Here is a 17896-nt window from a genome sequence, read left to right on the forward strand (position 1 = left end):
TCTCAAATCCATCTCCCTGACCGACTAAAACTAGGGGTTTACAAAGCAGGGAAGAAATGCAATAATGTATAAGAAGACAAGAAGTGGGGAGGGGAAAGGAAGCAATCATGATGAATGAGGGGTCTGGCATCTGGTGTGGTGGTATCTGCTGTGGTGGTCTGGTGAATTTCAGTTACTTGATGCTTTTTTTTTGAGAGGCCTGAAGATCCTTTCCTGAGAAAGGAACTCAGAGCAAACAAATGTAAGTTTCAAGTTTTAAGACCAAAGAACAGTCTACAGGACTACTGGATCAGTTTCAGTTTATTTTCTCAATAGACCAACCCAATGTGCTCAAAAAGCAAGTAAGATTTGCAGTGTCATTAACAAGGCTATTTGATTTTTTCTTTTTTCTTTTTTTGAGATGGAATCTTGCTCTGGAGTGCGGTGGTGTGATCTTGGCTCACTGCAACCTCCGCCTCCCAGGTTCAAGTGATTCTCCTGCCTCAGCCTCCCAAGTAGCTGAGATTACAGGCACGTACCACCACACCTGGCTAATTTTTGTATTTTTAGTAGAGATGGGGTTTCACCATGTTGGCTAGGCTGGTCTTGAACTCCTGACCTCAAGTGATCTGCCCACCTCAGCCTCCCAAAGTGCTGGGATTACAAGCGTGAGCCACCGCACCCAGCTAGGAAGGCTATTTGAAATGAATAATCATATTAACCTCATACAAGTAACCTAGGATACTTTGTGCAGATGTGGTAATGAAACCCTAAGAGAGATATTAGTAGATCTGGAAATGGTCCGGAGAAGAGCAATTAAAATAGTCAAAGGGGAGAAGTAACTGACGTTTTAGGAAAGACTAAAAAGGAACCTCTTTAGCTTGGAAAAATAGCTAGAAGAGTCAATAGCAACAACAACAATGGCTAACATTTATTTAGTGTTTACTATGTGTAAGACTATTCTAACCACTTTATATGTATCATCTCACTCAATCCTGATAACAACCTAGGCAGGCAAACACTATTATTATCCTCACTTCACAGATGAGAAAACTGGGGCACGGTGAAGTTAAGTAACTTCTCTGATCTCTCAGAGGTAGAAAAGGAAAAGCAAGGATTCAAACCCAATACGATTCCAGAGCATATGTTTTAACCACTGTAGTATAAATTATCCAGTAAATAAACAAAACTTAAAGATATGAATCATGTAACCACAGTACTGTTTACTAAGATTCAAAACTTAAAATACCAAGGTACCACTTAATGCTTCAAGACAAATACTTTTTTTTTATTGCTTGAATGTCTTACAATGAGCTCATACCACTTTGGTAAAGCCGAAAAAAGTAAACAGGATGCGATTTCAATATTGAAAGTACTAGTTTACTCAGCAGGTAGTAAACTTCTAGAATGTGTTACCCAGAGAGGTTGTACAAAATATAAATAGCTCAAAGAAACGTTTAGTGCCTACATTACAAATATCTATAATAGTCAGGAGCATATTCCTAAGGAAAGTGGAATTTTGAACCAGGTAGGAAAGGACAGAGTGTGCCAGAGAGAGGGAGAATCTGCATGGAAAATGGAGACGTGGATAAGTAGTGTGTGAAGATACTCGTGGAGCTGGGTGGCATGTAATAAAGTCAATTAGCTTGAAGACAAGTCTGGGATAGCAGCGCTTTCTCTATTCAGTGAACTAGCCTGGGAAACATGATGAGTCTTCACAAATAACATCTCAGTAGGAAACACTTTAGAGACCATTATTCCCATCTTTAATAACATCCACATCATTTATCCAAGGTACATATGGAAAATGGTTCTTTCTTTGGAAAAACAAACAGCACTTCTGGGGTCACTTAGGAATTTAAATGCACTTTCTCATGAGGTTTGATTTTTGTTCTAAAAGCTCATGAAAATAGTGCTACCACTAGCTGTACCTTGCACCTTTGGGATTAACTGCAACTTAAAGAACCATGTATGAGTGAACCCAAGGTACTTATTTCAGTGATACAGTCCTTGGTAACTGTGACTATGAATACCTTGGCTTCCCTTCAGGTTGGAATCTACAGAAAAGACAATTAAAATCTCACTCCTTGAACATAATTTAACCATGTATTACTAGAAAACGTGAAATGAGGCTAGTTTCTCTTGCACTCAGTATATGGGTAAAGAGGTAAAAAAGAAGAGAGTGAGAAATGCATCTTAACAGGGCAATAGAGAAAACAAAACTCAATATCTGGACATGGGTGACCTCCCCGAAGACTACGATAAGGCATTGGTGGTTTATACAAATACCAGATTCATTATTGAATTTCCTTTTCCCTATAACCTCATCTTTTTAAAGGAAAAGAACCATAGCTCAGGTCTTATAAGAAAACTCTTAATCATTTTCTGCTTCAGATAAATTGATATTAAAATGGTTTTTCTTTTTCTTTTTTCTTTCTTTCTTTTTTTTTTGAGGTGGAGTTTCGCTCTTGTTGCCCAGGCTGGAGTGTAATGGCGCGATCTCGGCTCACTGCAACCTCCGCCTCGTGGGTTCAAGTGATTCTCCTGCCTCAGCCTCCTGAGTAGTTGGAATTACAGGCGTCCACCACCACGCCCGGCTAATTTTTTTGTATTTTTAGTAAAGATGGGGTTTCACCGTGTTGGCCAGGCTAGTCTTGAAGAAGGGGTAATTTTACAGGGGATCTGAAAAGGCTAATTTCAATTTGACCATTATCTTAGCTAAAACAAAGTTGTAAGAGTTTTTTGGTCAACTATCTTTTCTTACTACCTCCCAGGGACAGAGAAGGAAGCACTTTCCTGTCAACTACAGAGAGATTATCTCCTGGTTCTTCCTGATTGTGAAGTTTATAAATAGAACTACATTTGTAAGGAATGCATTATACCCCACTTGACATCGATCAAGTATTGTGTAAAATTTTGTCTTAGAGGTGAAGAAATTGGAGAGGGCCCAGAAAAGAATAATGACCATGACTAAAGGTTTGGAAAATGAGATCCTGCCCAGAAATTATATAAGTAAAGTTGAGTAATATGATTCATCTTAGATGTCTTCTTCTTCTACTTTTTTTTTGGTTAGAGAAAGCATCTCGCTCTGTCACTCAGGCTGTAGTGCAGTGGTATAATCACGGCTCACTGCAGCCTTGAACTCCTGGGATCAAGCAATCCTCCTTCCTTAGCTTCCCAAGTAGCTAGGGCTACAAGCATGTACTACTATGCCCAGCTAATGAGATGTCTTATTTGTTTTCTCTGGCTTTGAGGAAGCTCAAGCATATCAGAAAATGTTTACAATCAAAAGGTTGTCAAAATGTGAGAGTACATGCAAGTCCATAAGAATTTTTGAGCCCAATTCAAAAGATTGGAAGGACTCTCTGTAGAGATCCTTTCAAATAGGGATACTCTCCCACTTCTTTTCCACAATTCATTCAGTTGTCATTCAACAAGCATTTATTGAATGCTTACCATATGACAGTCAAAGTTTCAGGTACAGAGAAATCTCTGTCCTCTCAGAGCTTACATTCCAGTGGGGAAAGACAGGCAGTAAACAGTAACACAACGAACATAATAAACAGGTAAATTATATAGTATAGTGTTAGAAGGTGATATAAAAGGTAGAACAGAATAAGGGGATCAGGAATAGGAATTTTGCACATTTAAAAGGGGTGATCAGGATGGAGGCATCTTTGAGCAAAAGCAAATTGATGCAACTAAAACGTATAATTCTGATTGGGTTAAAGGAAAAGAATGGTGATCATACTTTGTGTTTACCTTGTGATATGCAGTTTACAAAGCTTCGCCACTCAGTCAGGGGTCACTGGAGGAACTGGTGCAGAATTTGGAAAAAAAGGATGAATTCCATTTTGGCCATATTACGTTTGAAGTGCCACAGGAAATAAATGCCTAGCAGGTAGTCAGAAATGCAGCCCTGGAGCTAAGGAGAGATATTTGTGATAGAGATGTCGTTTTGTAATCACTGTAATACCTTTGCTGGCTGAAGCGGTGGGAACGAATGGGTGAACTCGCCAGGGGACAGCAGAGTGATGAGGTCAAGGGGAGAAGCTCACTTTTAAATGTCTACATTTTAGGACATGAAGACAAAGAAAAATGGATAGAGGAGTATACATTTTACCCGGATCAGAGATAGAGACAAGACCGCGTTATTAACACTTTAAAATGTCCTCTTTCATTTCTTCCTTAATGTAAGCTGGTTCTTTTTTTTTGTTTTGTTTTTTGTTTTTTGTTTTTTGTTTTTTTTTTTAATTTATTTATTTTTTTTTTATTATACTTAAGTTCTAGGGTACATGTGCATAACGTTTATATCATGTATAACTCCCCAATGCAATCCCTCCCTCCTCCCCCTCCCCATGATAGGCCCCAGTGTGTGATGTTCCCCTTCCCGAGTCCAAGTGATCTCATTGTTCAGTTCCCACCTATGAGTGAGAACATGCGGTGTTTGGTTTTCTCTTCTTGTGATAGTTTGCTAAGAATGATGGTTTCCAGCTGCATCCATGTCCCTACAAAGGACGCAAACTCATCCTTTTTGATGGCTGCATAGTATTCCATGGTGTATATGTGCCACATTTCTTTTCATGACAAAACACTCCCCCCAAGCTACACCTCTTTTTGCGCGAATCTTCCTCCAGGACCTTAAAAGGGTTTACTGAGCACTTCCCGCGGGCCAAGTGTTGGGGCTCTAAATCCTGGGATTTTGTCCTTGACACTGCCTCCTCGTTTTAACACCCTTGCCTCCTTCCGCAGTGCCAGTTCCCAGAGAGCTGAAGCACAGGAAAGGCCTACAGAAAACAAAAGGCACAGTTTGAAGAAAACCCAAAACCAACCAACCCACAAAACACAACTGTCCGGGGTCTGTATCCGGCACCTACCGCCTTTCCCCAACGCCCCCAGCCCCGCCCCTCGGCCCCACCTCCTCCCCGCCCCTCGGCCCCACCTCCTCCCCGCCCCTCGGCCCCACCTCTACCCCGCCCCTTTGACCCCAACCTCCTGCCCCCGTCCGCCCCACCTACTCCCCGCCCCTCCGCCCCACCCATCCTTCCGTGGGCCCCGCCCTCGGCCCCACCCCGCCCCCCCCCCCCCCCGGCCCCACCCATCCTCTACGCAGGCCTCGCCACTTGGCTACCCCCACCCACCCACTGGCCCCGCCCCGGCTACACCCACCCTCCCGCAGGCCCCGCCCGTCTGCCCCACCCCGCCCCTCGCCCCCACCAGTTCTCTACGCAGGCCGCCGTCCCTCTGCCCCACCCTATTCTCGCCACTGGCCCCGGCCCCCTTTCGCGGCCCACGCTTATTTGCCGGCGCCCTTCCTCTTCGCTTCCCCATTGCTCCGGCTTTTGCCTCTTCGTTTACGACTCCGTTGAGCTCCGCCCCTCCCAGAGAGGGCCTCCATAGCGCAGGTTCGTGGGTTCTCGCGGACCTTTTTCCGTGTAGCTTTCTCCTTCTTCCCGGCATTCCTGTTTCCGTTTTCTCACGGCCCTCTGCCTTTTCCACCACTGAGACACTTCGCGCTCAGGACTTCAGTGACGTCATCTTTCTGCGGCGCGCGGACACCCGCCGGTGGAAGAAGAAACAGCTCCGCAGCCCTTCGCTTCTTTTGCTGGGCTGCTGCTCCTTCGGCATCATGGCGCCGTCGCTGTGGAAGGGGCTGGTGGGCATCGGTCTTTTTGCCCTAGCCCACGCCGCCTTTTCCGCGGCGCAGCGTAAGTGCCTGGGGCACGGGGACCGCTTCGGTGTGAAACCCTAGGGGCGGTGTGTGGGCGCACTTCTAAGGGACCATCGGACCGAGTGTCCGATTAATGATCCTTTGAGACCTTACAGTTTGGTGTGACTAAGAAAATCCGTGCAGGAGTCCCCAATGGAAGGTTCGGAGTTTGAATTTGAAGAGAGTGTGGCATCTGAAATTGGAGGAAGGTTGGAAGGAGGTGTCTGGGAGAGAGTTCAGAATAGGAGTCTCCAGGAATCCAGGACAAGTGATGTCAGATCCAGCATGGGGCAGATCAGGCACAGTTGTGAGATTGAGAACTCTGGATGCTCATGATCCCACGACAACCAAGTGGACAACATCTTGGGCATTCTTGGGCTGTCCAGGCAGAGACTGAGTAGTTAAGTGACCGATTGCCTCAGGGAGGCACTGTGGTACAGGAGAAAGAGCACTGGACTGGGAGTCTAAAGGGCTGGTTGTTAAAAACTTGCATTACCGCTACATCTGTGTGACCTTGGGCAAAAGATTTGTGCTACACTGCGTTATGAAATTCAATTTTGGGTCGCTGGTTGAAATTGCGCTGTGGTTAGGTGCTAGAGATACAGTGATGCCCTGAGCCAGTTCAAAGTCTAGAGAAAAACAAGTGGATCGAGAAGTAATTACAGTAAAGTGATATGCTAAAAGTATATAAGGATGCATGGAAGCAGGGACAGTCATATTTTGGGGGAACTGAGAGGTTAAGGAAAGTATCCTAGATCCTTTCTGCTTACAGTGTGGTCAACAGACCAGCATCATGAGCATCACCTGGCAGGTAGTTAGAAGACGCTGTTCAATCAGAATCTGGATTTTAACAGAATCAGAATTCTGTTCAGTCAGAATCTGGGTTTTAATAAGATCCCCAGGTGATTTGTATGCACATTAGTTTGAGAAACACTGTCCTAGAGGAGATTAGGATACACTGGAGTACTGTGTCATTTTCTACAGTAAGCTTTAACTATAGAATTTTAAGATTGTAGGGCAAGAAGTGCCCTTGGAGTTTACTGAAGTCCAACCCCTTCATTTTACAGATGAGGAAATTCCTGGTTAAAGGTAGTGTTAGACGCAGACGAGGCTTCATGCAAACTAGCAAGCTAGCTAGGAATTGAACCAGATAGGAGTTTAGTCAAAATCTATTTTTGGTATTGGTTTGATGTTTCTTTTACACTTGTCTTTATGACAGACCTATAGGTTAAAACTAAAGAAATGTTTCTAAACATATTCTTTTTTAAGAGTCAATACACATGCACTAAAAACAGTTTATTTAGTCCAAAGTATGTTATTACATAGGGATTGTCCTAGGTTCATCTAGAATTAAGATTTTTGTATTTTATGTTTTGGGTGATGAGAATGCCTTGTGGATTTGCCACTGCGGTGAGACCTCTTTATATATAATGCTCAGGGAGAGAGTAATATATACCTTTAAGACTTAAGTGTGTCATGTCAGACTGTGGCAGCAGATAGCACAATGTGGCGCTGCGGCATGCTCATCTTTGCTGTAATGAACTTTGTTGTAATAGGGCACCAGTCATTTACTGTATCTTGTTTAATCCTCACCTCACATTATTCTCATTTTACTGTTGTGGAAATTCAGGTAATGAAAAAAAATAGATACTGTATTTCTTTGATTCTAAGACACCCCCCATTTTAACACTCTGAACTTGAGATATGTATTATGATCACTGAGGGCTTCTTTAATTAAATGAAATTATAGTAAATTGAAGAGCTGGCATTGATTTAGGCTTACCAGTTTCCAAGTCCTGATCCTTTTCTTTTATCCCTTGCTGTCTCCTGAGGTTAAGGCAGCAGCAGCAGAATTATAATTAACTAGTAGAGGCAGAAATTGATTTCATGGAATTCCTGTTCCACCACTGCCCCGGCGTATCCTCTCAGGAGAACCATTTCCATACCAGTATTATTTTGTCCATACTGTGCGGTGTTGGTGCTATTTTAGAGTTGAGATTTTCTGTAGACTTTACTTTTTAAATAACTGTAATTTCTTTGACAAGTTAGTGTAACCGTTTTTAGGAGTTTCTAGTATTTCTATAAAAATGAAAGAAAAATTATACTAAGGTATTTCTGCCTCATACTTGCTCACTTGTCACTCTTACCCATTTTATAAGGTGACAAAGCAGGTCATGATGAAAATAAAATAGTTGACTAAGATAGGCTGACTGCCTTAAAAGATAGAAGGATTTGAGGAATCCAGGATTAGCATTACTTTATGTAGCATATAAGTTAGCCACTTCTTTGGTGTGTTGATTTGCTTCATTTTAAGAAAGAAAAATGAGCTACAATTTCCTTAATGGTATGCTTCTGGTTTATAGATCGTTCTTATATGCGATTAACAGAAAAAGAAGATGAATCACTGCCAATAGACGTAAGTTGGTCATTTATATTCCATTACATGTATGTTTAAAATTAGCCACATAGCTCATAATAATTTTTTTTTACTGGTTTTATACTCTTAACATTTTCCAGACATGAAATAACATCTGATCTCCACTTTTTTTTTTTTTTTTTTTTTTGAGATGGAGTCTCACTCTGTTGCCCAGGCTGGAGTGCAGTGGTGTGATCTTGGCTCACTGCACACTCCACCTCCCAGGTTCACACCATTTTCCTGCCACAGCCTCCTGAGTAGCTGGGACGACAGGCGCCTGCCACCGTGCCTGGCTAATTTTTTGTATTTTTAGTAGAGACAGGGTTTCACCGTGTTAGCCAGGATAGTCTCGATCTCCTGACCTCGTGATCTGCCCACTCAGCCTCCCAAAGTGCTGGGATTACAGGCATGAACCACTACGCCCGGCCTCTGATCTCCACTTTTTATCACTCACAAAGCTCAAAGATTTGGAAAGCTTTCTCTCTCTGGTTTCCAGAGCTGTAGTCGAAATAGTCTTTCTAGAAGATGCTCTGTCCATAGTATGGGATGGACTTAAAAAGTTGATTATTTAGCTTTATTTCTTAGAAAAGTTCTTTTTTATGTAAAGGAAATAAAGCCAACAATACATTGTTTAGGGACATACATAGGTGGTAAAATAAAAGTGTTTTTTTTTTTTTTCTTTTTTTGAGACAGTATTTTGCTCTTGTTGCCCAGGCCGGAGTGCAGTGACGCGATCTGGGCTCATTGCAACCTCTGCCTCCCAGGTTCAAGCAATTCTCCTGCCTCAGCCTCCCAAGTAGCTGGGATTACAGGCACCCACCACCATGCCTGGCTAATTTTTTTATATTTTTAGTAGAGACAGGGTTTCTCCATGTTGGCCAGGCTAGTCTTGAACTCCTGACCTCAGGTGATCCACCCACCTCAGCCTCCCAAAGTGCTGGGATTACAGGTGTGAGCCACAGCGCCCGGCCAGGAAAGTGTTTTTTAACTAAAATGTTAAGTATTCCAGCATCACTCACAATTTTTATCTTTACTAGACTTGAAATTACACAAGTAGTAAGTTCTTTGTAACAGAGTCAAACAGTAAAAACTAAAACTGACCCTACACAATGATCAGAACACCAACAACAGAAAAACTGACCCCATTCCTTGGCAGTTCCACTTCTACTCCCAACAGTTTGGAGTATAGCAGTAGTTCAGTCTTGTTCCTATACACAAACATTATGTATGTGTAGTTTTACCTAATCCAAACACATATTTTTTCTTTAAAAAGTTACACATGTGTATATATGCATAGTTTTATAATTAACTTTTTTATTACGTAACAACTTCAATCTTATTTTCATGACAGCTCATATAGATTCTCGTTAAAAGTGCCTGTGACTGCATTGTATAAAACAAGTCTTCTGGCCACGCATGGTGGCTCACGCCTGTAATCCCAGCACTTTGGGAGGCTGAGGCAGGCAGATCACGAGGTCAGGAGATCAAGACTATCCTGGCTAACAGTGAAACCCCATCTCTACTAAAAACCCAAAAAAATAGCTGGGTGTGGTGGTGGGTGCCTGTAATCCCAGATACTCAGGAGACTGAGGTAGGAATATCATTTGAACCCGGGAGGCGGAGGTTGCAGTGAGCCGAGATCATGCCACTGTACTCCAACCTGGGTGACAGAGTGAGACTCCATCTCAAAAACAAAAACAAAAGCCAAGTGTTCTTGGTAGACTGGTGGTGGGAATGTAAATTGGTATCGTATATGATGTTAGATTTTAATTTAAACAGGAAAATAGATTGTGGCTAATTTTGACTTTATTTGTCTGTAATTAAAGATATGATTGATGAGGCTATTAACTCCTATCACCTTTTTTTTTTTTGTGGTGGATACACACACACACACACACACACATTTATGTCTATTTTAAAGAACTTTTTTCTATAATCTGAACATGCCCATAATCCCATGTTAAAACATTCCGTGGTTTGCTTGCTCAACCTCTTTGGAAAGCAGTTGGTATTACCCAATAAAATTGAACGTGTGCATACTCTACACTCGTGTTTCCATGTGTGAACTGAGAGACATGCATATGAATATTCATGTTGATTGTGAAAGTAACAGGAAACAACCCACATATCCAACAGCAACAGCAGAATGGATAAATTGTGGTATTTTTCATATCATGAAATACAAAGCACAGTGAAAATTGGCCAAGCGCGGGGGCTCATGCGTGTAATCCCAGCACTTTGGGAGGCTGAGACGGGCGGATCACCTGAGGTCGGAGTTTGAAACCAGCCTGGCCAACATGGTGAAACCCCATCTCTACTAAAAATGCAAAAATTGGCCGGATGCAGTGGCGGGCACCTGTAATCCTAGCTACTTGGGGGGCTGAGGCATGAGAATCGCTTGAACCTGGGAGGCCGAGGTTGCAGTGAGCCGAGATTGCACCACTGCACTACAGCCTGGGTGACAGAGCAAGATTCCATCTCAAAAAAAGAAAAATAAAACACACACACACACAATGACGTAATGTTGAGCGAGGAAAGCTAGACACAAAAGAATACATTTGAGTCCATTCAAATAAAGTTCAGTATGGGCAAAAGTAAGGCATATATGTTTTAGAGATTCATATATATTTAATAGCTGGTAAAATTATCAAGAAAAGCAAGAAACTGAGTAATATACAATTCAGGACAATAGTTAACTTTGAGAGGGAAGGTAAAGGATATAATCTGAGAGGGACATGTGGGATTTGAAAGGTACTAGGAATGTGGGATTTGAAAGGTACTAGGAATGATCTATTTCTTAAGCTGGGTGGTGGGTACATGTTCTTTTAATTGCTTTATACTGTGTACGTATGCTTTCTGTACTCTATGATATGTAACAATAATACTGGCTGGGCATGGTGGCTCACGCCTGTAATCCCAGCACTTTGGGAAGCCGTGGTGAGCAGATCATCTGAGGTCGGGAGTTCAAGACGAGCCTGACCAACATGGAGAAACCCCGTCTCTACTAAAAATACAAAGTTAGCCAGGCATGGTGGCGCATGCCAGTAATCTACTCAGGAGGCTGAGACAGGAGAATTGCTTGAACCTGGGAGGTGGAGTTTGCAGTGAGCCGAGATAGCGTCATTGCACTCCAGCCTGGATAACAAGAGGGAAATTCCGTCTCAAAAACAAAAAGCAAGGCCGGGCGCGGTGGCTCAAGCCTGTAATCCCAGCACTTTGGGAGGCCGAGACGGGCGGATCGCGAGGTCAGGAGATCGAGACCATCCTGGCTAACACGGTGAAACCCCGTCTCTACTAAAAATACAAAAACTAGCCGGGCGAGATGGCAGGCGCCTGTAGTCCCAGCTACTCGGGAGGCTGAGGCTGGGAATGGCGTAAACCGGGAGGGGGAGCTTGCAGTGAGCTGAGATCCGGCCACTGCACTCCAGTCCGGGCAACAGAGCGAGACTCCGCCTCAAAAAAAAAAAAAAAAAAAAAAAAACAAAAAGCAAAAACCAAAAACCAAAAACAATAATACCTTAAAAATCTTAGTTGCTCTTGGAAGCAGGTAATATTTGATTATTGAGTTCTAAGTGGCTCAGTACCATTCAGTACTCAATGATTTTGCTTATTTGAACATGTCACTAGATTTATTTATTGAAGCATCAGAGGTATTTTTGCAGCCAAGCCACAGAATGTATAGATTGTATTGCATCTGAATCCCAATCATTTCAAGTGAGCATTGTCTCCCTGATGGTGGCCCTGAGAGGACTACCTGTTAGAGGCGATAAAGAGGTGGAGAGGAAATTGTAAATGTTTATAATAATGTTTGTGTTATTTAGTAATCTCAATCTTTATACTCACAGATAGTGCTTCAGACACTTCTGGCCTTTGCGGTTACCTGTTATGGTATAGTTCATATTGCAGGGGAATTTAAAGACATGGATGCCACTTCAGAACTGAAAAATAAGTAAGTCTCTCTTTTCATAGGCATTGCATTTCATAGAGGTTTGCTGTATTCACATAATTTTTAAAAGTACGTTTTCTGGTACATAAAAGTTGGTTTTGTTTCTACATTTTGATTATGTAGTTTGTATGAATAATGAGGTAAAAACGTTGAGGCGGTATTTGATACTTTAAGAAAAATGGAAGATGAATGCCATATTATTCACAGTAGAATCAAAAAAATACGTTGCTTAAAATTATTGGTTGGTTGTATGGACAGATGGATGAAAATAGATATATAGAAAAATAATGCCTCAGAATTTTTAACCTTCCTCCTCCCTTCGTTCCTCCCTTCCTTCCTCCCTTCCTTCCCCCCTCCCTTCCTTCCCTCCTCCCTTCCCCCTTTATTTCCTTCCATCCCTCTCTTCCTACCATTTTCTTTCTATCCTCTTGTCTCAGCTTAGTCTTTGGGAGAATAAGTGGTTTTCGGTTTCCTCTCTCACTTGAACCTAGTCTGTGAGATAAGCTCTGCTTCTAGGCCCTTTTCTACTACTGGATTAAAAGTATATTTGTTATTCTGCTTTCCTTTTTTCTCCTGGAATACTTCTAAGCTATTTTCATGAACTGTGTTGCTTTTATTTTTCATATTTTTACTTTCCTAAAATCATCCTTTAGGTTTGTTCGATTCCATCTCTGGACTTTACTCACCTTCTTGATCGTGGACATGATACCCCTTTACAATATTTTCTTAGAAGGAGTCACAGTAAACATTTATGTGTTAGAGGAAAGTCATCTCCCCCTTTTACTTTTAGTTCATTATGTACATTTTATTATTTATTTTTATTTATGTATGGAGACAGAGTCTCTATCAACCAGGCTGGAGTGCAGTGGCATGATCTTGGCTCACTGCAACCTCTGCCTCCTAAGTTCAAGTGATTCTCCTGCCTCAGCCTCCTGAGTAGCTGGGATTACAAGCACCTACCACCACACCCGGCTAATTTTTGTATTTTTAGTAGAGACGAGGTTTCACCATGTTGGCCAGGATGGTCTCAAACTCCTGACCTCAAGTGATCCACTCACCTTGGGTTCCCAAAGTTCTGGGATTACAGGTGTGAGCCACCGTGCCCTGCCCAATATGTACGTTTTAAGGAGTTACATATCAGGCCTCCTTTTTTGTATGGGGGTATGCTTGGATGTTTAGGTGGGCTGACTGAGATTTGAGTTCTTATCAAAGGAAGAGTTCTCCTATCCTTTCCAGGAAAATAATGTTGAAAAACAAAAACCATAAAGGCCACAGACCAAAGTGTTTGAACTCTTTTAGACTACATGTCTCTCCCTGGAAAAGTAGAAAGGATACTTTACTGTCATCACTGCTTGCTCTTACAAAGAGTCTACCAAGAATCACAGGCAAGGGGCCAGGAAAGAAAGAAGTAAAACAATGTCATTAAGTAGGTGGTGGAAAAATATGTGTTTGGACAATAGCAGGTACAGAGGGCCAAAAGGAATTTTTTGTTGTACTTGAAAGATTCTTGGAAAACAGATCTGTGAAACGATCATATGGCTTGAATAATGAGGGCCAAATGAGAATAATCAAAGCTGTAATCTATGTGCTGCTTTTTTAAAAAGACTGTTCGGCATGGGTTACTGTTAGATTTACAGGGGAGATTAATAGTTGAGCTAGTATTTGTGTTGTTATTCGTAGGCATTCTGGAAGGAATGGCTGAATAAAAAAAATGTATTAGAAGCCAGGCATGGTGGCTCACACCTGTAATCTCAGCTCTTTAAGAGGCTGAGGTAGGAGAATTGCTTGAGCCCAGGAGTCTGAGACCACCTGGGCAACATTGGGAGACCCTGTCTCTACAAAAAATAATAATAAAAAAAAGCCATGTGTGGTGGTGTGCAGCTGTAGTGCCAGCACTTGGGGGGGCTGAGATGAGAGGGTCGCTTGAGTCCAGGAGTTTGAGGCTGCAGTGAGCCATGATTGCGCTATTGCACTCCAGCCTGGGCAACAGAATGAGACCCTATCTCTATTTTTTTTTAAAAGAAGAAATTTGAGAGCTTTATGCTGCTTTTTCAGGTTTCTTATTTTCTTTATATAGGAAAAGAGATACAGTATGATTATTATTTACAGTCTTGATTTCATGTGTTAATAGTTGTTAAAAAATATAACCCATAGTAAATTGATAATTCATTAGAAGCCTACTTATTTTCAAGTAGGGGTTTTTTTTTTTTTTGGGTTTTATAAAGGTTTATCTAAAATTGATGCTTTTTTTTCTTTTAAGGACATTTGATACGTTAAGGAATCACCCATCCTTTTATGTATTTAATCATCGTGGTCGAGTACTTTTCCGGCCTTCGGATACAACAAATTCTTCAAACCAAGATACATTGTCCTCTAACACATCATTGAAGTTACGAAAACTCGAATCGCTGCGTCGTTAAGATTTTTACAAATTAAATAATAGGACAGGACACAGAGCTGGAATATTGGAGTTTGGGGTATAAAACACTCCTCCCTGCCCCCCATTAGTATTTATATTGATCTTTCAGACCTACTTTAGAAAAAACCATGGCCCTCATTTATATACTGTTAATCCAATCATTAATGCAGTGTAAGTTATATGTGAAATAAGTCTTTGGTATTTAATATAGGAATTTTTTTTTCATTTAAATCAAATCCACATCTTTTGTAAAAGCCACTGTTTTGAACACATTTCCTTGAAAAATGTTGGTGGTTTTGTGATTATTTATTTTTTTAGATTTCTTTTGCACTACAGTTTTTGGAATCCTTTTGGAAATACTGTGTGACTGCTGCATTTTGCAGCATGAATTATGGTAAAATGGTCTTCAATTCTTAACAAATGGACTTCCCTAATGAGACCAAAATGGTGATTTAACAGTTTTTCTTGTGTCCCCTAAAAAGTGGCTCTGCTTCAGAAGTACTTGCGAGTTTTTAATTTATTTGTGACTTTTCACCCTACCCTGCTCCCATATACCTTCTACCATCGGCTGTCTTGTTTCATCATTTCTCTGAGATTCTGTGTTCAGTGAGCAATTTTTGTGTCAGAAATTCTTTGTCAGAACAAATATATTTAACAAGCTCAACTTGCTGTAAAGCTACTTGTGTTCTCTTAATTTGTCTGTAAAAATTTCCCTAATTGATTATATAGTGTAAGAATAGTTGAAGACTAGTTGAAGACCTTTTGTGATTTCATTATCTTGCCTATGCAGAAGAAAAATCGTTGAGGAAAATTGTCATTAGCCAGTTTAACTGATTCAAACTCTTGTTTATTTCATACTAAACTAGTGAATAAGTGAAATAAAGGAAACTCGTCATTAATCTAAAGACAGAGTTCAAAGGAATAGGGCCAAATATATTCTCAATATTTGGAACTAATGTTTTTAAAGTTTTTAGAAAAATCAGGTCATTTAAGAAATTGTTTTGTAGTTTCTGATTTATAGAGGCTTCAAGTTTTCCATCTTCACTGTATGTTGCTGAAAGTGAGGATGAGGATACACAGTTGATATTTTTAGAAACAGTAATTTTACTTTTAAGGAAATTGGCTAGCTCTTTGAGCTAGAGAGCTGTAGGAAGCTCAACATTCTTTGTAGAGAACGTTGCTTTTGTTGGGTTGTACAGGTATAAGAACATTGCTTTTGTTGAATTGTATAGGTGTAAAGGGAATAACTGTATGCAGGTTTGAAAAGGAAATGTGCTTTAGGCACGAGTCATAAGATGCCATTGTACTTGTAGGCATTTTATTTTCCATTAGAAATGAACATCAGCTCTTCTCTTCTGACTGGTAACACATAGCCCCAAAGCACGAGATTGTTTTTTCATTGGGTTTTTACTGCTGTTGTTTAGTTTTGGTTTGTTAACGCCAACCCAGTCTGTCTGTGGAACACTGACTCTGCTCTCTAATGAGAACAAAGTTAGAAATCTGCTGATAACCTAAAATAATTTAGAAATGAATTAAAAATGTGAAGTCAGGGGTTAAAGTGACGATGATAAAATAGCATGCAAGAAACAAGCTCCTTCCATCAGACTTGGCTACTGTTTTCTTTAGTATGATTTGGTTTGGAAGAGCCTCTTGTTTCCTTCTCTTTGAGGTATGTCTTCCTTTCTTAATATGTTTGTAACATTATTGAGATATAATTCACATACCTTACAATTCACCCATTTAAGGGTACAATTCAGTGGTTTTTAGTGTATTCACAAAGTGGGTAACTGTGACCACAGTCAATTTTAGAACATTTTGTTACCCCGAAAAGAAACCCTGTACCCTTGAGCAGTCACCTCTCATTTTCTCCCAGTGTCCACCCACCCCCAGCCCCTGGCAACCACTAATCTGTATCTCTCTCCGTAGATTTGCCTATTGTGATTGTTTCATATAAATGGAATTCTACAATATTTGGTCTTTTGGGACTGGATTCCCAAATGTCGTTTTCTATTTGGAGTGAGAAAATTCTTCTCATCTTGAGAACTCTTACTGCTGTGAAAGGGAGTGGTTGGTAAAATCAATAGATTTCAGGCAGGAGGGCCAGATACCTAACAGGTTTTTCTCCGTGAATCTTATGTCGAATAGTTTTTCCTCATAACCAAGCATTTATGATGTATTACTACTTAAAATATTGTGGCTAGTCTCTAGAATGGATGTTGAAATCTTTGCCTCCTCAGTCGGGAAGAGTCCTGCTAAAAATCAGGCTAAAAATCAGGCCAAATGACTTGGCAAATAATTGACAAAGTGTTTTTCAGGTGTGTCTATCTTTGCTAGCAGCTTGTATACCTCAGGCCAGGTGAGCTCCCCAAATTTCTTTTTTCATTTACACCAGTGAGTTCTGCTGTCTCTCTCAAGTATGTACCATAGGACTTAAAGGTGATTTGGATGCGTTGTAACACTGCTAAATGTACTAAGTACAGAACTTTATTTACAGTACTATGAGACAGTCAATTATTGCCTAGGGTAGTTCAAAAATATGATGTCAGCTAGTTAAGCTTTTATTTGACTGATGTCAGTGATACTCAGAAGTGTGTACCAATCAAGGCTCTTTAAAATACAGAACGACTCACTTAATAACCAGGGAACCAGCCAAATACTGTGCAGCCGCAGAATATGCATATCAATGAATTGGAGATGATGATTCTCTGTAACTCCCTAATGATTGTTTTCTAAGCATTGTGGCTTCTCAGTGACTTGACAGCATCTTCCTGGTTGTATGTGGCCTGTTTACATGAAGTATTGAGTAATGTTTGTTGTGATCATCAATGCCTGTAACACCAAACTAAACACATGTTTTTGGGATATGTTTCCAATCTTTAAATGACCTTGCCCTGTCCAATAAATGAATGGTTGTCTCACCCTGTTTTTGGTAGTGTTTTTTGGATTTTTTTTTTTTTTGGACTTTTAATCTCGTTTCTTCTGCTTTTCTGTCCCCAGAAAAATGTAAGAGCTAATTTTATGACTGTACTTTTCTACTGTGATGCTGTTTTACTAAATTCAATGGATAATTTAATTGTACATGTAAAATCTTACTGCAGTTTTATGTTTTTAATAGTCAAAATAGAATGTATAATCTTGATGATGTTTATAAATCATCAAATGCCCTTTGGGGTGTAAAAAGGTTCTTGAGCAGCAATGTCTAATGATTCCATCACAAATTTGTTATAAAGTCAAACTCCCATTAATGTCACTTTATACTTAATAGGAAATCGTTATGATTAAAGCATCAAGGGAGCAAATATAAAGTTTAATGAAAATCCAAGGGGAAGTTCTAAATTGCAAAAGTTGGCACTTATCTACAGTATTTTGAAAAATATGGCGGGCGCGGTGGCTCAAGCCTGTAATCCCAGCACTTTGGGAGGCCGA

At 40.7% G+C, this 17896-nt stretch overlaps 1 protein-coding gene across 1 annotated transcript; it reads left to right on the top strand.

Annotated features, from left to right (window-relative positions):
* Positions 1 to 5207: 5207 nt before the first annotated feature.
* Positions 5208 to 17395, top strand: MMGT1 (membrane magnesium transporter 1). Its single transcript, XM_033201123.1, has 4 exons — positions 5208 to 5687; positions 8053 to 8105; positions 11951 to 12054; positions 14312 to 17395. The coding sequence occupies exons 1-4, from the start codon at positions 5609 to 5611 to the stop codon at positions 14469 to 14471; spliced, it is 396 nt and encodes a 131-aa protein (XP_033057014.1). The 5' UTR covers positions 5208 to 5608; the 3' UTR covers positions 14472 to 17395.
* Positions 17396 to 17896: the final 501 nt, after the last annotated feature.

Source organism: Trachypithecus francoisi, unplaced genomic scaffold (assembly GCF_009764315.1).
Source record: "Trachypithecus francoisi isolate TF-2019V2 unplaced genomic scaffold, Tfra_2.0 Lachesis_group6, whole genome shotgun sequence".
Classification (NCBI taxonomy): domain Eukaryota; kingdom Metazoa; phylum Chordata; class Mammalia; order Primates; family Cercopithecidae; genus Trachypithecus; species Trachypithecus francoisi.

What these genes read in the sequence shown, in the direction of transcription:
- MMGT1 (XM_033201123.1), top strand. Translation starts at nt 5,609, where the DNA reads ATGGCGCCGTCGCTGTGGAAGGGGCTGGTGGGCATCGGTCTTTTTGCC. An exon ending in CGCCTTTTCCGCGGCGCAGC is followed by an intron (nt 5,688 to 8,052) that starts GTAAGTGCCTGG and finishes TCTGGTTTATAG; the next exon opens with ATCGTTCTTATATGCGATTA. An exon ending in ACTTCAGAACTGAAAAATAA is followed by an intron (nt 12,055 to 14,311) that starts GTAAGTCTCTCT and finishes TTTTCTTTTAAG; the next exon opens with GACATTTGATACGTTAAGGA.